General features: G+C 41.6%; 1 protein-coding gene across 7 annotated transcripts in view; it reads left to right on the forward strand.

The window, feature by feature from the left end:
• The window catches only part of ryr1b (ryanodine receptor 1b (skeletal)), a 107,493-nt gene that overhangs the window by 18,466 nt on the left and 69,266 nt on the right, over nucleotides 1–19,761 (forward strand). For all 7 annotated transcript variants that reach the window (XM_075472817.1, XM_075472819.1, XM_075472820.1 and 4 more), the window contains exons 2-26: nucleotides 2,509–2,631; nucleotides 2,713–2,811; nucleotides 6,237–6,311; nucleotides 7,253–7,331; nucleotides 7,567–7,679; nucleotides 7,760–7,859; nucleotides 9,021–9,117; nucleotides 9,202–9,276; nucleotides 9,825–9,981; nucleotides 10,098–10,262; nucleotides 11,440–11,561; nucleotides 11,645–11,831; nucleotides 12,338–12,473; nucleotides 12,563–12,658; nucleotides 13,490–13,608; nucleotides 13,738–13,871; nucleotides 13,971–14,212; nucleotides 14,295–14,487; nucleotides 15,337–15,553; nucleotides 15,639–15,743; nucleotides 17,207–17,310; nucleotides 17,404–17,487; nucleotides 17,585–17,744; nucleotides 17,917–18,064; nucleotides 18,161–18,366. In XM_075472817.1, the coding sequence (XP_075328932.1) occupies nucleotides 2,509–2,631; nucleotides 2,713–2,811; nucleotides 6,237–6,311; nucleotides 7,253–7,331; nucleotides 7,567–7,679; nucleotides 7,760–7,859; nucleotides 9,021–9,117; nucleotides 9,202–9,276; nucleotides 9,825–9,981; nucleotides 10,098–10,262; nucleotides 11,440–11,561; nucleotides 11,645–11,831; nucleotides 12,338–12,473; nucleotides 12,563–12,658; nucleotides 13,490–13,608; nucleotides 13,738–13,871; nucleotides 13,971–14,212; nucleotides 14,295–14,487; nucleotides 15,337–15,553; nucleotides 15,639–15,743; nucleotides 17,207–17,310; nucleotides 17,404–17,487; nucleotides 17,585–17,744; nucleotides 17,917–18,064; nucleotides 18,161–18,366 (3,336 nt within the window). The remainder of the gene's footprint in view (nucleotides 1–2,508; nucleotides 2,632–2,712; nucleotides 2,812–6,236; nucleotides 6,312–7,252; nucleotides 7,332–7,566; nucleotides 7,680–7,759; nucleotides 7,860–9,020; nucleotides 9,118–9,201; nucleotides 9,277–9,824; nucleotides 9,982–10,097; nucleotides 10,263–11,439; nucleotides 11,562–11,644; nucleotides 11,832–12,337; nucleotides 12,474–12,562; nucleotides 12,659–13,489; nucleotides 13,609–13,737; nucleotides 13,872–13,970; nucleotides 14,213–14,294; nucleotides 14,488–15,336; nucleotides 15,554–15,638; nucleotides 15,744–17,206; nucleotides 17,311–17,403; nucleotides 17,488–17,584; nucleotides 17,745–17,916; nucleotides 18,065–18,160; nucleotides 18,367–19,761) is intronic.

Raw genomic sequence — 19,761 nt, forward strand, 5'->3', positions numbered from 1 at the left:
ATTGAAAGCTGGAATTCTCTCTGAGATTCACTGTTTTTTTGCAGAGAAAGGTTCTGTTTGTGTGGCCCGTCTACAGTTTTAGCAACACTCGAGTTGTGCATCGAGCGCTGTGGCTCATGTCTGCAGTGAAAGAGAGGGCACATTGCTCCACTTTCTGAAGTGCAAAGCAGGGAACATGAGGACAGGGCAGAGGAGACATTTCTGGGCTGAGGAGGGATAGATGATAGCACTGCCAAAGGAGGAGGAGGAGGAGGGGACGCTCTTTAGCCAAAGTAACACGAGAGGCCTCGGGGTCTAAGAGAGCAGCAGATATTATGAGGTCACCGATATGCATCACTTTCTGTTTTCCTGCTATGCGCCATAAACGCAGACATGCTAACGCCACAGCTGCCCGTCTGTTGTCTTTAACAATGCTGTGAGGCCTGCGAGGCATCGCTGGTGCAGAATAACCAGGGCGAGACGGGGAGTTCACGAGTGATTCATTGGTTGTTGAATGGGAGGGGAGAAAAGTCGGGGATCTGTCCATATGCAGCGAGGAACATCAGCCAGGTTAAGCCAGGGTCCAACTTTGATATCTACTGAGAGGTGGGCACAGCTGAGAATGCTGAGTATCAGGTGTGGGTTTCGCACGGGAGGGGGTGTTTATTGCTGTATTTTCTCCGGTCAGTGAGGGGTCCAAGCACTGACAGGGAGCAACAAATTACTGACCGTTAGGGTGTCTATTGTGCTCTTTCTGAGAGGAGCTGTTAACGGCATTATAAGATAATATCAGTGGGGTTTGCTCCTATTATAAAGGTTATCCTTAATAATCCATCAAAGTCAACTTCATGTATACTTTTTCCATCTTTTTGCATTTTGTTTAAGCCCATAGACAACAATGCATACTTACTGATAGCAAGTTCAAGAGCGTGCTAACTGTGCTAATTGTGCTAATTTTACATCAAAAGGCACAAAATATCCTAAATCTGTCCACTGTTCTGTATGCTAGACTCATTTTGAACAAAAACATCTAAACTTTAGTGTCGGTTTACGGCATCGTAGAAAACAGAACAGTAAACTTACGGTAAGTTTTTACTCTTTTACACTCCCTGCAGACGTGTCAGTGTCAGAGAAAAGATATTTACAAAAAAAGTGGAATTTTAAAAACAAGAATCAGTCGTAGATTCATCCTCTGTGACAGCTCGCCTCCTTCCCTGAAAGTCTCCAACAGAAAAGCTCCAGAATGTCTTTAAAACCCAGGTTTTAGATGCACAGACTGGAAATGGGAAACATCTGAATATCTCTGAGTGGAAGAACCTTTTCCTTTTTCCAGTGTTGCACAGAGCGCTGCCTGCATCGAGTATCATATTAACATGTCTTTTTACTGTCTTTTAACCCTTTTTTAAATAAAAATACTTCATACTGTATATAGCTAATGTTTATTCAGTATTTTTTATTTTATTTTATTCTTTAATTGTTTACATATCTATGCTGCTGCAACACAACAATTTCCCAAATTGGGATGAATAAAGTACTTATCTATCTATGTATCTTAAAGTGATACTCCGGAGTAGATTCACCCTGGGGTCATTTGAACCGTGATATCCAGCCAAGTAGCCCACCCGCAGTTTTTTCGATATTGGCTGAACATCAGCTGAGTTACTGAGTTATCCCGAATAGCTTCGTACAAGGGTTAATGGATCCTGGCAGTATCTCCAAAATGACCACACTAAAATCACATGCCATGACACCAAACTTCTACAGTAGTACAAATATGGTCTGTACTCACAAAGCGATGCATTTGGAAGTTTGAAAATAGTCCAGGAGTTTATTATTATCAACACAAGCCTGATAGCTTCTCTGCTGCTAAAGCTGCGTCGACGTCACTTCAGAGAGCTGGGAGCTTCAAAGTAAGATGAGGGTTGATCTACTACTGTAGACAACAAAGTATATGCTATATTCTACATGTTTTTTTTATGAATTTTTATGTTGTAGAGTTGTGAATTTATTTTAATAATGGAGAAATTGAGCAGCCTTGCTTTGTTGTCTACAGTAGTAGATCAACCCTCATCTTACTTTGAAGCTCCCAGCTCCCAGAAGTGACGTCGACGCAGCTTTAGCAGCAGAGAAGCTATCAGGCTTGTGTTGATAATAATAAACTCCTGGACTATTTTCAAACTTCCAAATGCATCGTTTTGTGAGTACAGACCATATTTGTACTACTGTAGAAGTTTGGTGTCATGGCATGTGATTTTAGTGTGGTAATTTTGGAGATACTGCCAGGGTCCGTTAGCGCTTGTACGAAGCTATTCGGGATAACTCAGTAACTCCGCTGATGTTCAGCCAATATCGGAAAAACTGCGGGTGGGCTACTTGGCTGGATATCACGGTTCAAATGACCCCAGGTTGAATCTACTCCGGAGTATCACTTTAAAAACCAACAAAAAACAGAGACAATAACGAGACAAATGTATGTAAAAAAACTGAGAGGATAATGATTAAAAGTGTTTGATTGTGTTCTGGGTGCAGGATGACCAGATCGTTCTGCAGTGCACTGCCTCCGTCCTGAAAGAGCAGCAGATCAAACTATGTCTATCCTGCGAGGGCTTCGGGGACCGTCTCTGCTTCCTGGAAACCACATCCAACGCTCAGGTGGGATCCTGCTCCGCTTCTACTCCTTTTCCCGCGTAAGACCTCGTCTTTGTTTAACTTCTGCCTCTGATTTGTCCCCAGAATGTGCCGCCAGACCTGGCCATATGTTCCTTCGTCCTGGTTCAGTCCCTCTCGGTCCGCGCTCTGCAGGAGATGCTGGCCAACACAGTAGAGATGGCGGTGAGAGAAATTAATACAACATGCAGACGAAAACAAGAAAAGAAATGAAAAAGGACTAAAATGGTTGAGAAAGTCTTACTTTACTGCCTCTGATCCGTCCATCTCACAGTCACAGGACAACAGAGCCCAGTATCAGCTTTAAAGGCGGTTTTTGATGTCCATCATGAGATCACAGAAAGCTGCATCTCCTTATCATTTTAATTAAATTATCATCCAAGGGCAGATTCCAGAGGAAGTAAACAAGTCTGAATGAATACAGTCCAATTCAATCCAAATATAATCAAATCTGAAACAAAATCCAGCTCATTGTAATCTGATTCAGTCCACTTCCTTTAAATCAAATAGATTTCAATCCAGTTCACAATAATCCATTAACTGAAACGCATTCATTATAATCAGAGTTTCCCTCCAATTAAGTTCATCCAAATGCAATTAAAATCAAATTAATTGTAATGAGGTGATGATTCTCATCGCATTGAGTATTTTAACACATTTTTCATTAGATTTTTCTTCTCAGATTTGAATATTTAAACTTGCACATGAGTTTTTTTTTACTGTATTTTTAACAGCAGTGACGCTTGCATTAGATTTGATCTCTTGATTCAGGTCTCATATTCTTAATCTGCCTCTTTCTGTGGTGGGGACGACTTTATTGGAGAATTGCAGATTTGGCCTTTACGATAAATGAATAAGTTCATGGTCATGCATGTTGGGCATCAAACGCCTTCTGTCAATGCGAGCCGTTGGGCTTTTGTTTTATTACTTTTATTACTTTTCACTGATACCCCCTTCCCTCCCCCCCTCCCTTCTTGCTCTCTGCCAAGCAGGCAGTCGATTTGGACAAATGGGTATGTCTGTTAACATGTTTTACTTCCTGTGATGTGTGTTCCAACCAACCTGGCACCTGTACTTGTTCCTGTCCTGTTGGCTCCTGGTTTTCTGTTGAATGAACCGATGTCGTAGCATTTTATACATCTTGATTCATATCTGTGTCGCCCCCACATTTCCTGTTGGTGATTGTTGCCTCCATCTATGGGTAATTCTTCCCGACTGTGGGAGTTAAACTAGGATTCGTGATAACGTTAAACCATTAAGAGTAGTATCAGCATCTTTTTTTCTAAGGTGTCAGAGTGCGTTAGTCATTTGCATTTCATGCAGAAATATCACCGGCCCATTTATCTTTATACCCTCATCATGGTTACTACTATGATTTGCTCAGTGTTCTTCCTTTTTTGTTTTGGAGTATTGTTTCTCGTTTGTCCGTAACCACGACAAATCTCTGCTGCTCTTTTTTTTTTTTATTCATATTGTGCAGCCGGAGTTGGTCAGTTTTGGTAAAGGCTGACTAACTTTTGTAAAAGCCGATTATGTATAAACTATGGCTGGGCAACGATTAAAATGTTTAACCTAATTAATCACATGATTTCCCTGATTAATCGCATTCGTACGCCAAATCCAAAAATGAATCCAAAAGTAGTGTATAGCTTTTAGCATTTAGTTTTATTTTAAATGTGCTGCCATATGAATGAAAGTGCCATAACATTTGTTGTGCAAACACACTTTTAACATCAGCATCTTTCTGTAGTTTTTATGTAGAAGCCTCGCTCCACTGTCTGTTTCCTTGAATGACTTGCTGCTATCAGTTGTGTGTTTTGCCTTTAAGTGATATTTTAGATGAAATTAATATTAATTAATATTTAAAATGAAAATGGCAGAGTAAAAGTTCCGTACCCTTCTCCATGTTTGGTGGATCCGCCGATTACTTTCTTTTCCTGTTCCACAGCAGACAGCAACAGACTTTTACAAAATAAAAGCCTGTGAGCAAATCAAATCAAATCAAATCAAATCACATTTATTTGTATAGCACATTTCATGTACAAAACAATTCAAAGTGCTTCACATAAAATAAAAGCATTGCAGCAGGGATTGTAAGAAGCATTAAAAATACATAAAAGAATATAAAGAGAAACAAATAAAATAATTGAAAGGAATTTAAAAACAAGCGTGCAGATTTCATGCATAGACACATGAGAAAAGAAATGTTTTTAACCTGGATTTAAAAATGTCTACATTTGGTGAAAGTTTAATCTCCACTGGCAGTTTGTTCCACTTGTTTGCAGCATAACAGCTAAATGCTGCTTCTCCATGTTTAGTCTGGACTCTGGACTGGACCAGCTGACCTGAGTCCTTGGATCTAACAGACTTTTACAAAATAAAAGCCTGTGAGCAACAGACTTTTACAATAATAAAATAAATAATAAAACCTGTGCTAATGCGTGATAAAATATTTGTCGGCGTTAAATAATTAACGAGTTAATAACGAGTTAACTCGCCCAGCCCTATTATAAACCTTTTAACCCGTCTTACTATAAAAACATGCTTCAACAAAGCTAAACTTTGTAGTGGAAAAACTAAGTCAAACAGAGTAAAATGAAACAACAATGTTCTAATAAAAATGCAGCTATTTTAACCACATCCATCAAGTCAAAATGTCAGATAGCTCATAGTTTTAAGCCTAAGTTTTTAGACAGAACACCCCAGTAGCATTATTGAGCTTTTCTCTCAGATGGGTAAGTTGAAGCTTATTTGGTTAAAACTAGTTAGAAGAACTTAATTCCTGTTTGACAGGAGTGTGAGATGTTCCTAAGGATGAACAGGACAGGAGGATTAGAATAGCATGGCATGCAGCCCATCAGAATGGGAAACTGGATACTCTCAGAGCTCTGGACAGGCCAATCTCTTCTCTAAACACACACACTTGGGAAATCACCTCCAACCCCACCACCTGTCCCAACCAATCCCAGTGCTACAGACCGGGGCTCATGGTGTCATGCTACTACAAGACATACCTGCCCCTGACTCATCCCGGGGATTATGTCTGCTTAACCCTACATACAGTAAAGGCTTGGTGTTGTCCTCCCGCTGGTTTATGTAAATTGTTTTTTTTTTCATGGTTATTCTAAACTGCCACAATAATTGTGTTTTCTTGTTGCATCCTTGCTGGATGTTGAGAAAAGGTAGGATGTTAAATGTTGTGTTTGTGCTGATTGGAGTCACAATTTTAACTTTATTGTGTCAAACATCATTATCGTGGTATTTGTTTCCCCCAAGAATCAACTCAAATGTTGCTTCTGGTATTTGTAATTTCCATTAAAAATACATTCTTAACTTGCAACTTTAGCCCACTCAAAGGATGATCTAAGAATATAATTTGAATAGAAAAGACTTTGCTTAACACAACATGTAACATACATTGTTATGTTACTATACAGCAGCAGTGAATTGATGAAGTAATGTCGATTCAAGCCGTGGAACCGGCAGCGTTCTCCTGATTCTGCACACCCATTCCTCCCTGTGTGATCTCTGTATATCTGAGGTGTGTTATCAGAGGTGTTGAGTTTGTTTCCTGTCTTTTCCCGCTTCAGTCGTGTCAAGGTGGAGGCCATCGCACTTTACTGTACGGTCATGCCATCCTTCTGAGACACCACCATTCAGACATGGTAAGACTAAATGTTGATTGATTCATTGATAGATTTTTATTTTCGAACATGTATATAAAAAAGAAAATGTATGTAACTATTTGTACATACAAAATAAAGAAAAAGAGAAAATAAAAATTAAAAATTAAATCACATAAAGTGCTAATACATAACAAAACACCGGACATTGTTCGAAAAAAGGAATGGGAAGAAGTACAATACTTTTTTAGTTTCCCACCCCTTTTTAAATACTCTTCAGTTTGTAAATATCCTAACTATAATACACCTATATAAATATTTGCCATATATACACTTCCTAAATATCTAAATAAATATATAATCACAAAAATAAATATCTACTACACACATATCCTTGTAAATATAAATGTAAATATGAATATATATATATATTCATATTTACATATATATATATACTATCCCCATAATTTTTTTATTTATTTATTTGTTTATTCAGTCATTTATTATTATTATTATTAGTTAGTAGTTGTATTTTTTTTTTACTGGAATTGGTATTATTAATGTTGTTGTTGGTACAATCATTGTTAATATTTAGAAAAATGTTGAGCTACTTGACTAATTTGAATTTCCCCCATTGGGGGATGAATAAAGTATTTTTCTGTTCTACTCTATAAATAAATATATACCATATACTAATTAAATTACAATATAAAAATTAACCCTATTCTATTCATATATTTATCCCTCATCGTCCTCCGTTAACATACTTCCTCTTCCATGTACTTGTTTAAAAATATTTTTTTGTACCTTTTTTTTAAACAGAATTATATTTGCACTTTGTTTTATTTCTGTCACCCCACAGCTCGATACGCACATGCTTTTCATATTTGTGTTCAGCCACTTAGCACAGTTGTAATCAGATATAATTTAAAGGAAAAATGCCACCTGCTCTAATCTGGAATAACCTTTTTTTTTCTCTGCAGTATCTCAGCTGTTTGACGACGTCTCGATCCCTCACCGACAAGCTGGCCTTTGACGTGGGCTTGCAGGAGGATTCCACCGGTAAACAGGGTTTTAAATGCAGCAGAACACTCTTTTCTAGCCTGCATTCAAAGGATTTCTCAAGCCCGTTATCCTTTAGTACTCTAAAGTTGGACTTCACAAAGCCATTGACATAAATGACGCTATTATTGTGACGACACTGAACACTGTGAATGAGTCCTGGATAGGAAGTGAGCCTCTGAAATATCAAGCTTCAGTGAAACATGAGACAGTTGTTGCATTTTTCTTCTTGCAGGTGAGGCTTGTTGGTGGACTATTCATCCAGCATCCAAGCAAAGGTCAGAAGGTGAAAAGGTCAGGGTGGGTGATGACCTCATCCTCGTCAGCGTGTCCTCTGAGAGATATCTGGTAAGGCTTCCTATAGGTCGTCCACTTTGTTGTCACACGACGGACAAGTGCATCAAACTCTTGGCGCTCTTTCTCCTCAGCATCTGTCCTACGCCAGCGGAGATCTGATGGTGGATGCCTCCTTCATGCAAACTCTGTGGAACATGAACCCAGTTACTTCAGGATGTGAACTAGCTGAAGGTACGAAACTGCAACAGCTGCAGCATTAAAACCACCTACAATCTCCCTTATTCTGTCAGAACATCTCTGACACTTCTGGACATGAGCATTGGACCTCTAGAGCAGCCAAATATTGTACTCAAGTAAAAGTAAAAAGTAATCATCCAAATAATTACTTGAGTAAGAGTAAAAAAGTTCTTGGTGAAAAAACTACTCGAGTACTGAGTAACTGTTGAGTAACGTCTGATTTATTTGTTAACACAAGCATTCAATCAGACAGACGAAAATACTAAATAATCATCTTTAGGCAAATTAGTTCATCCAATTGATAAAATAAATGAAAATTAATTAATTAATTACAAAATAGCTTAAATTAGAATAATTCAATAAAAAATAAGAGAGACTTAGGAAATGTTTAAAACATATGTAACCCATATGTAACCTAAAAACAAACATTCACCTATCCATGGGGGAAAAAAACGAGTTTAGGAAACTTAGCGCTACATGTTTCCTCAAGTTAGATGTTGAGTTTCTGCTGAAATGTGCGTTTGTTTTGGTTGACACAGAAGACACATAATGTAGCTGCTGTTTCTCACTCTTTGTAAGGTAAACATGCTTTCAGTATGAGGCCTCGTCTGCGTCTTCATTTCCCACCGTTGGTTCTGACATTTTTCATCTGTTTCTTTTTTTGTTTGCTACGACTGCTAATGCTAAAGCTAACCCGTCCCGCCGCTGAGATTGAGTACGGTCACGTGACCAGACTGCACGGCTGCGTCTGATTGGTGGAACACAGTCAGGTGGTAGAGGCTTTGGCGGAAGTCTCTCTCTCTGTCAGAATAAAACATTAAAATGAGGCGTACGCGGGGGGATAAAAATAATGAGGCGTAGAATACCAAAGAGGTAAGAAGAAAAGTAACCAGCTCATTGTAGCCTAATGTAGCGGAGTAAGAGGACAGTTGAGATCACAGTTGTGATGAGATGATCGGTGGTATTCTCTTCACATGTCAGTGGTTTTAATGTTATGGCTGATCAGTGTATGCACACACATGTGCAAGAACACGCTGACATATATAGATGACTAAAATTCGGAGTGACCCCGTAGTGACCGTATCCTTCACTGAATGTAAACTTTCACATTTCCACACGGCATGCAAACTAATTACAGTGGGTTCTGTCTCTCAGGGTATCTGACAGGCGGCCACGTTCTCAGGCTTTTCCACGGTCACATGGACGAGTGTCTGGCCATCTCCACACCAGAGGAAGGAGAGGAAAAGCGTAGGTGAGAAGAAAAGAAACCCAGAAGTCGTTGTGTCGGTGAAACTTTTCTGCCGATGTGACATGAAATGACTGTTCTCTGCTGCAGGGTGGCTCACTATGAAGGCGGCGCTGTGTGCAGCCAGGCTCGATCCCTCTGGAGGTTGGAGCCCCTCAGAATCAGGTGATATGATCAGGATTCCCCATTGTTACTCCCCATTGTTACAGCAAATTGGCTTCATATCTATGCCAATTAGATAGATAAACGACTTTATTAAACCCTTTGGGTGGAGCTGTTTTAAAGTCTATTCTCTGAGCGACAGGAAGCCAGTGCAGAGACCTGAGCACTGGACTAATATGGTCGTATTTCCTGGTTCTAGTCAGGACTCGAGCAGCAGCGTTCTGGATGTACTGCAGCTGTCTTACAGCCCGTTTAGAGAGCCCAGTGAGCAGGCCGTTACAGCAGTCTAACCTGCTGGTGACAAACGCATGGATTAGTCTTTCTAAGTCTGGTTTAGACACTATTCCTTTGATTCTGGCAATGTTTTTTAGATGGTAAAAAGCTGCTGATGTTACTGATTTAATGTGGCTGTTAAAGTTCAGGTCTGAGTCCAACATTACCCCGAGATTTCTAAGAGATGACCAAGTAACAGCTTGGTCATCGTGATATTTATTATGAGGAACAGAAAGTTGTTTTTCAATCACATGTTTTAATCCACTCGGTGCCTGCAGCTGGAGTGGAAGTCACATGAAGTGGGGACAATCTTTCCGTATTCGCCACATCACCACAGGCCGGTACCTGTGTCTTGATGATGAAAAGGTCCTGATGGTGGTCGACCCAGAGAAGGCCAACACCAAACTGTCTGCGTTCTGCTTCCGCGCCACAAAGGTCAGAACGAACCGTTTGAGTCTCTCTGGACATTTAGATCCCTTTATCTGTAACAGTCTCTGACCTTTCTCTGATTTTTCTCCCACCTGCTCTTTTCTCCTGGTTTCCCTGAGCAGGAGAAGGTCGAGGTGGCTCAGAAGCGTGACGTTGAGGGGATGGGCATCCCAGAGATAAAGTACGGAGAGTCCATGTGCTTTGTTCAGCATGTGTCCACAGGTCTGTGGCTCACATATGCCGCCCTTGATGCCAAAGCTGCTCGTTTAGGAACAGTGAAGAGAAGGGTAAGAATTATACAAGAGTTTAAATCCCGAAAAGGAAACCCAACGTACATAGAAAGCAACAGGTGGAGAAAACTGGCAGGTTATATTAGACACACTGAGAAATGTGTGGGAACAATCAAGACAAGAGGTGCTTTCAAGTCTATATTCAGCTGCCTGTGGGCAACAAGAAGGGCAGGTGATGTAATAGGTGGGGTATAAAAAGACACTTTCAGAGAGATCCTTTCAGAATCTAATCTTTAGGATGATGAAAAGTAATTTAAGATTAGAAAGAGCTGTTCCTCCGAAACAGCAGTGAGAATGCTTATGAGCTGAATGGGGATAGCTGACCGTGCTAAAAAAAGCTGAAAATAGTTCAATTTTAGCAGTAAAAACTGTTGCTAAGGTAATGGTTGAAGGAATTTTGTGATTTTTGTGCACTACCAAACTTAACATTGGAGTTAGTCAGAGAATTTGAGAGGTTGATCTCGGTTCAAGGCTCATAGCTGAAATTCTGTAAATGTGAGCTCTTTGGTAGTTACATTGGCTGAAAGAGGACAATGTTTCCTACATTTTAAGTTATAATTTGTTTCTCTAAGTTAAACTGTATGGAAGTTAGAGGAATTTGTTTGAAAACATTTGAAACTTATCAGCACTCAACTGTGTGCTCATTCTGAAAAATCAAGAAGGAGCAAAATGTTCATGTTTTTGAAACTGTCATATTTCTAAATTGGCTGAAGATTTGAAAAAGCTGAAAGAATTAGTAATAGCTGAATGTTTTGTGACCCATTTAAAGTTTGAATGGTGTCTCTAGGTGAAAGCATGCAGAAGTAGTTAGGTTGGAAAGAGGGAGATGATTTGGAAGAGCTGAAAGCAGTTTCCATTCATTTGAATGATGGAAAAAATTTAATAAAAGTTGAATATCTTAAAAACTGTAAAAGTTAAAAACACCAAAAATGATAGCAGGAATCTGCTAAAAGAGCTGAACGATTTGATACCAAAATTGTCGAAATAGCTGAAAGTATGCAGGAGTAGTTAGGCTACGAAAACTGGCGGAATAATAATAGTAAAGAGAAACAGGAACTTAATAGTGAGAATGCCTTAAAGCATTCTCACTATTATAAAAACTGTGACACTCAAAATGATTACGTCTTTAGAAGAATGGCAGAGTGTAAAATGATTGTGCTTTCCATCTCCTCAGGTCATTCTGCATCAGGAAGGCCACATGGACGATGCCCTGACTGTGTCCCGCTCCCAAACTGAAGAGTCCCAGGCTGCTCGAATGATTTACAGCACGACAGGCCTCTTCAGGCAGTTTATCAAGTAAGCGTTGTGTTTTTCAGATGTGTTTACTTGAGTTGAATCCCTTTTTCAGGTGTATTCTGAATAAATTTGTGCTATTCCAGGGGACTGGACTCCCTGGGCGGGAAGAACAAGTCTCCAGGGGCAGTAGTTCTTCCTCTGGATGGGGTCGTCCTCTCCCTTCAGGATCTCATCTTCTACTTTCGGCCGCCGGAGGAGGAACTGGAGCACGAAGAGAAACAGACTAAGCTCCGCTCCCTCCGCAACCGGCAAAACCTCTTCCAAGAGGAGGTAATCAGCATGCTGCTTTCACAAACTCACACCCCTACCGACCTGGGACTGGGTAGTGTAGCGGTAAGATTGCCACCTTTCATGTAAGTGACCTGGGTTCAAAACCTGACACCCTTGCATGAAAGATACTACCTCCAGTGGGGGCAAGATCCCCTTAACCCTACCTGGGATATGAGTGTAAGTCGCTTTGGATAAAAGTGCCATAAACGGATGTTTCTGACATCTTAATGTCAAATTGAGACATTCTCTTGGTGTTTTTTTATATTTTGTGAGAACAACCAGCTTGACCTACATGCCTAAAGTAATTTAAGTAGTGAATCAACATGTTCTTTTGATGATTATGTCATACAAAATGTTATTTTTCCATATTCGAGAGCTTAGATTAGGTTAAACTCTCAATCCTAACCTTTTTTTTTTTCTTAACCATCACATAAATCTCGTTATTTTCAGCCTTCAACACTAATGTGTTCATAACCTGTCCCCTGTGTGTTCCTTTTCATTCCCAGGGAATGATTACCATCGTGCTGGAGTGCATCGACCGCCTGAACGTCTACAACACCGCCGCCCACTTCTCTGAATTTGCTGGAGAGGAGGCAGCTGAGTCTTGGAAGGAGATCGTCAATCTCCTCTATGAGCTGCTGGGTAAAAGAGTGACTCTGAAAATTCGTATTCATTTGTGTCTCTGTTGAATCGCGCACCATTATTTCTCTCTGGCCGTCTCCACTGCACAGCTTCACTGATCAGGGGGAACCGCTCCAACTGCGCGCTGTTCTGTGATAACCTGGACTGGCTGGTCAGCAAGCTGGATCGTCTGGAGGCCTCCTCAGGTATTACATGCTCCAATCTCATTGCCTTTAAGTGTTTAATCAATCTATAGAGATGATAGTGAGTCAGTGGCTGTGTTCGAAACCGCATACTTCTTCTACTACTCATACTAACTTTTTGAGTATGCGATTATGAGTAAGTGAGAAGTTCCCGGATGCATACTAGATTCGCTGAAATGTTGGCTATGCATCATGAGGTTACTACTCATACTCAAACTACCCAAGATGCAACGTAACGTGACGTCGCCGATCGTCATTTCCTGTCAAAACGGCAGTTTTAAGCTAGCTACAACGAGGGTAGGTTCACTTCCTGTTTTCAAAACAAAAGCACCAATTGTATGGTAATGGCTTTCCCTATGATAAAAGGAAACGGGTATTTTATTTTGTGAAAATAACCGGAAGTGCGTTGCTCACTGCGGCTAGCTTTAGTAGTGCCGAATTTGTGGGAACAAAATTGTAAATAGCCGGTATTTTGTCAGGTTTTCAACACGTTGGGGATCTAAACGACTACTTTCTCGCCTGAAAATGTTTCAAATGTTACTAAAGTTTACTGAGTTTAGAGCTTAAGAGAAATCAGCTTCAGGCCGACTGATTTCGGCTCGGGCAGGAGCGAAATGCATTGTAGGTAAACGCTCTGTATACTGTCTGATCGATGAGTATGCAGTATGTAGTATGTAGTATGCGGTTTCGAACACAGCCAATGAGATCTTTTGAAGCTTTTGTACTTATTTTTAGATGTTACTTGACAACATGTACAAAAAAAAAACCTTTAAAAAAGCATTTAAGATGTATGTTTTTGGGAATTTATGACATCCTTCCCCTTTTTGCATCTAGGAATTCTTGAGGTGCTCTACTGTGTCCTCATTGAAAGCCCTGAAGTTCTGAACATCATCCAGGAAAACCACATTAAATCCATCATCTCTCTTCTGGACAAGCACGGAAGGAACCACAAGGTCTGTCATCGGTCACTGTCCGGGGAAAACGGCTTCACTTTCACATCTACTCTGAATTTACATTTGGAAACACTGACTCAGCACAATTTAAATCTATAAGTGATGTCACCGTTCTTGTCCTGTCTTCAGGTTCTGGATGTCTTGCGCTCTCTGTGTGTGTGCAACGGCGTAGCTGTGAGGTCCAACCAGAACCTCATCACTGAAAACCTGCTCCCAGGCCGTGAGCTCTTGCTGCAGACTAACATCGTAAACTATGTCACCAGGTACTTAAACTGCTCTTTATCCATATAAAACAAGTTCCACTCTGTCGAATAGCTTTTTCTTGAAGTGAGGGGTTGATGTGTTTTCCCTCCTGTGCTCAGTGTGAGGCCCAACATCTTCCTGGGTACATGTGAGGGCTCCACGCAGTATAAGAAGTGGTACTATGAGATGATGGTGGACTACGTGGAACCCTTTGTGACGGCGCAGGCCACTCACCTGCGGGTGGGCTGGGCTTTGACCGAGGGCTACAGCCCATACCCTGGAGGAGGAGAGGGCTGGGGAGGCAACGGTGTGGGGGATGACCTCTACTCGTATGGCTTTGATGGACTGCACCTGTGGTCAGGTAAGATTTTCCTGACCTTGTGACTCCAGCTTATGACTCGGAGCTATAAGTTTTAGTAAGACTGCTTTGCTTTGCCGTTCAGGCACTCTGTCCCGCCAGGTGGCTTCCCCCACCGCACACACACTGGCTGCAGACGACGTCATCAGCTGCTGTCTGGATCTGAGCGTGCCCAGCATCTCCTTCCGTATTAATGGCCACCCAGTTCAGGGAATGTTTGAAAACTTTAACGTGGACGGCCTCTTCTTCCCAGTCATCAGCTTCTCTGCTGGAGTCAAGTCAGTTCAGCATAGCAATAAAGCCCTCTTTGCCCTATTTTTCTGTTAATTATATTGATTTATATGCTAATTTATTAGCTTAATCAGTACAACAATAACTGAATGTGTTAAAGGGATAGTTCGCCTCTTTTGACTTGAAGCTGTATGACATCCCATATTAGCAACATCATTTCTGAACATCTTCTTACCCCCTGCTGCGTCCTGTGAGCAGAGTTCCAGCTGAGTTTTGGTGTTGATGAAGGTAGTCCGGCTAGTTGGCTGGGGTTTGAAAAATAAAGCGTTTTGCTTCTCAAAACAATATGCGTTCAAAAGAGTCATACATTTGCATCGCAAAATCGTTCTCCAGAAAAAAGTCAGACCTCACAATCTCTTGGACCTATTTTCTCTCCCTTCGTATCACTGCCTGTTGTGTAGACCGTGCAGACCGAAGTGCAGACCGAAGTGCAGACCGAACAGTCCCCTGCTTCCGAGCTGCACTTCGGTCTGCACGGTCTACACAGCAGGCAGTGATACGAAGGGAGAGAAAATAGGTCCAAGAGATTGTGAGGTCTGACTTTTTCCTGGAGAACGATTTTGCGATGCAAATGTATTACTCTTTTGAACGCATATTGTTTTGAGAAGCAAAACGCTTTATTTTTGTGACCCCAGCCAACTAGCCGGACTACCTTCATCAACACCAAAACGAGGCTGGAACTCTGCTCACAGGACGCAGCAGGGGGTAAGAAGATGTTCATAAATGATATTGCTGATATGGGATGTCATACAGCTTCATTTCAAAAGAGGCGAACTATCCCTTTAACATATTATATACTGTATTATCCTGGATTGCCTCTCTTTCTGCCCCCTCAGGGCTCGGTTCCTTCTCGGTGGTCGCCACGGAGAATTCAAGTTCATGCCTCCACCAGGCTACGCCCCGTGCTATGAGGCTGTGCTGCCAAGAGAAAGAATGCGTATTGAACCAATAAAGGAGTACAAGCACGACTTCGATGGCGTGCGCAACCTTCTGGGTCCCACCCTGTCCCTGACCCACACCTCATTCACCCCCTGCCCTGTGGACACTGTTCAGGTAAAAAAACTAACTCGCTGAAATCGGGTTTTGTTCTTTGGTCATAAAAAGGATAAGACTTGCTGATTTTTCCTTTGCTGCACAGATTGTATTGCCACCCCACTTGGAACGTATCCGAGAGAAGCTGGCGGAGAATATTCACGAGCTCTGGGCTGTGACTCGTATTGAGCAGGGGTGGACCTACGGGCAGGTGAGTGAGATACAGAAACAACCATAGAGAAACACTGATTCAGCATTCTTAAATCTATTCCTTAAAACGTTCTTCATGCTTTTATTAAACACCTAAAACCTCATCTCTGTTCATTAGAATGATATATTTAGATTTTTCATAACACAAAGAGCTCTGTTTGAGTGGCTTGAGATTTATTTTGACTGAAGGAACTAGTTCTCAGTACATTCAGTGCATTTTTCCCACAAGTGTCATGCAGAAAAATACCCAGTCCTTTGGTGTCAGGGCTGTTCTTGTGGTTCGGAGAGTTGGAACACAGTGACATCTCAACCAGAACAGAATGTGGAGATAAATGTGCACACACATGAAAAACAGAGCAGATACAACAGTGCAGAAAGGCAGTAGGGAATAAAGTGTCCTCAGATGATATCAACACACAGCTAGCTAACAATGTGATGCTAAATGCTAACATTAGAAAAACCTTGTTTCTGAAATCAGCTTCAGTCAGAGGATTGCTGCCTTCGGTTTGTTATGTGTGAAACTAACTGATTTGGAGCATCTGTGTAGATTCTCAGGCATTTTTAAAACATAAGGCAACTTGGCTTCTTTTCTTGGTTCTTGAAGATGTTTTACTTCCCATCTGAAAGGCTTTTTTTAAAGGTTTGATTAACTGGTGGAACGACATAAAGGGGAGAATAAACAACTATTTCAAAACCAGTTCCTCAGGTCAAGATTCAGAAGCCCTCACCTATAAGGGGATAAGGGAGACATTTCTGAGGACAGTAACCCTGGTAGGGAAGAAGTGAAGGAAGCCAAATTCTTTAAAACTAACGTTCGACAGAGAAGGTGATTCAACACTTACAATCCAGTCAATTAGAACTGTAGAAACCTTGTTAATGAGAGGGAAAATATCCTCAGGAACTAACAAAAGAAGTCCAGCTGCCCTGTCTTTAAGCACATAAGTCATTACTGACTTACAGAACAAATAGAGTCCAAAGGAGAGGGATCATTCATGGACGAAGGAAGGGATTAGGTTTGGACCGCCTAGAGTCTAGATGATGGTGATGGATGAGTGAAGTTAGGAGTTGGCAGAGATGTCTGAAGAGGCTTCTTTGCTAAAAAAAAAAGAAGAGATGGAGATGTGGAGGGGGCGGGTTGTGTGAAAGTCAGCCTGAACAGAGACTGATTGGCTTCCCTAAAAGCTAATGGGAAGCCCAATGGACCTGAGTGGTGACAACAGAATTAAGACCTAGATGAGCTGACAGTTTGGGGAAAATGGAAGTGATGAAGTATAGCAGGATGAAACCCCACAGAATGAGGGCAGACGTGGGGGAAAATCTTCCTTTTTAGAGAAAAAAACTCTCTTAGTGTTTGTATCGGTTTTATTTGGTACAAGAATCGGTCCACTCAGTTAACCGTTTACATAACTACATAAGTAGCTTTCATATTCGTGAGCAGCGTACTATTCTTATCTTCCCCCACAGCTAAGGGATGACAACAAGAAACTCCATCCTTGTTTGTTGGACTTCCTAAGTCTGCCTGAGCCGGAGAGGAACTACAACCTTCAGATGTCTGGCGAGACTCTCAAGTGAGTTCATATCAGAAGTTGTGTTGCAGGTGGAATTTAAGCGAGGAGGATGCTTACGTCTCTGGACTCTGTGATGTCCTTGTTGTCCCACAGGACTCTCCTGGCCTTGGGTTGCCATGTTGGCATGGGTGATGAGAAAGCAGAGGAGAATCTCAAGAAGATCAAGCTGCCCAAGACGTAAGGAGACAAAGATATTTTTAGATGTTCATTTTGGAAGTTAACTTTAAGCATTATTTTTCATGTTGATATGAATGTGGGCTTGTCTGTTGTCCAGCTATGTGATGATCAATGGCTACAAACCTGCCCCTCTTGATCTCAACCATGTCAAACTCACACCAAACCAGAATCAGCTTGTAGAAAAACTGGCAGAAAATGGACACAATGTTTGGGCGAGGGACCGGGTACGACAAGGATGGACCTACAGCATCGTGCAGGTGAGCACTTAAACATATACGTTTTTACTTGGATCTCTTTTATTTAGATTTACAAATGATCCTCTTAGGACCGGGTCTATGTGTGCAAATATAACCCAACTAAGATTAAACCATATAGCTGTCACTCTTTTTGCATATTTAATACTAACCTACAGTCTGCAATACCTCTCAGGACATCATGAATAAGCGAAACCCTCGTCTGGTACCGTACAACTTGCTGGACGAGAGAACCAAGAAAACCAACCGTGACAGTGTTAACAATGCTGTCCGCACCCTCATTGGCTATGGCTACAACATTGAGCCTCCAGATCAGGAGAGCAGTGAGTTAGCTTGCGTCCTCTTACATATCTTAACCGGACGCAGACTGCCATGCAACATCACAAACACTTTCCTTTCCCTTGTCTCTGTCCCTGCAGCCGGCCATGGCCTCGAGAACACCCGCGGGGACAAGGTACGAATCTTCAGAGCAGAGAAGTCGTATGCTATCACCCAAGGGAAGTGGTACTTTGAGTTTGAAGCGCTGACAACAGGAGAGATGAGAGTAGGCTGGGCACGTCCCAGCGTCCGCTCTGACACTGAACTGGGAGCGGACGAACTCGCCTACGTCTTTAACGGCAATAAGGTCAGTCCACCTCTTTAGGTACACTTTTCCTCAAATAAGCTTAGCTCTATTAGAATGGGAGGATAACTTTCCAAAGCTTTATTCGTATGACAAGAGAGTTTGTGGATCCGTTTCTGTTAATCCACTCTCTTCTTTGCTTTTCAAACTGTTAAAAATAAGGAATTTTTTTGGGCACTTTGAGCAGTGAAGCCCCTTAAACACCTCAATGGTGTGGGTTTGAAATAAAACCACAATCCAGTCCTAGGCCTTTAAAGGCATGGTTGGCAATCCTGGAGAGCTAGCAAGAGAGCTAGTAAGATTTGAAAGTGGCACCTCCCCTAAGCTCCACCCCCCGTCCCCATCCCGTCAGTGCTCCATCAAAAGCCAAGCCTCCACAAACAGCTGTGTTCTAAACCGCATACTACATACTACATACTTGCATAAGGCATACTTCCATACTGCTTTCTGCATACTCATCGATCAGACAGTATGCAGAGTGTTTACCCACAATGCATTTCGCTCCTGCCTGAGACGAAATCAGCCGGCCTGAAGCTGATTTCCCTTAAGCTCTAAACTCTGTAAACTTTAGCAACATTTGAAACATTTTCAGGTGAGAAAGTAGTTGTTTAGATCCCCAACGTGTTGAAAACCTGACAAAATACCGGCTATTTACAATTTTGTTCCCGATGAATTCGGTGCTACTAAAGCTAGCCGTAGTGAGCAACGGACTTCCGGTTATTTTCACAAAATAAAATACCCGTTGCCTTTTATCATAGGGAAAGCCATTACGACACAATTTGGTGCTTTTGTTTTGAAAACAGGAAGTGAACCTACCCTCGTTGTAGCTAGCTTGAAACTGCCTTTTTGACAGGAAATGACGATCGGCGACGTCACGTTACGTTGCATCTTAGGTAGTTTGAGCATGAGTAGTGACCTCATGATGCATACCCAACATTTCAGAGAATCTAGTATGCATCCGGGAACTTCTCGCTTACTCCTACTACTCATACTAACTTAAAAAGTTAGTATGAGTAGTAGGAGAAGTATGAGGTTTCAAACACAGCCTTGAACGCGCATCTGACGGTGGGACTCAGTTGACATGTCTCATTCACCTGTACATAATTCATGAAAATAACAAATCCCCCCGAAGCAAAACAAATAATTACCTGTCCAACGGAATGAGAGCAACCTCTGCATCGCTTTGCAGGCCCTTCAGATCCTTCAGTTGTCTCCACCGCTCAAACGCTGCACCGATGTTGACTCTGGTCTTTGCTTCTGGCTTTATCCAGAGCAGCCGTTTCTGCCTCCGGCTTTCTTTTTCTTCCCCTTTTAGCGGGGCGAGCTGAACAGGATTACCAACCATGCCTTTAAATGTATTTTTTCCCCATACAGTCCCAACTTCTTCCCATTTGGCGT

This window comes from Odontesthes bonariensis, chromosome 9 (genome assembly GCF_027942865.1).
Source record: "Odontesthes bonariensis isolate fOdoBon6 chromosome 9, fOdoBon6.hap1, whole genome shotgun sequence".
Classification (NCBI taxonomy): Eukaryota; Metazoa; Chordata; class Actinopteri; order Atheriniformes; family Atherinopsidae; genus Odontesthes; species Odontesthes bonariensis.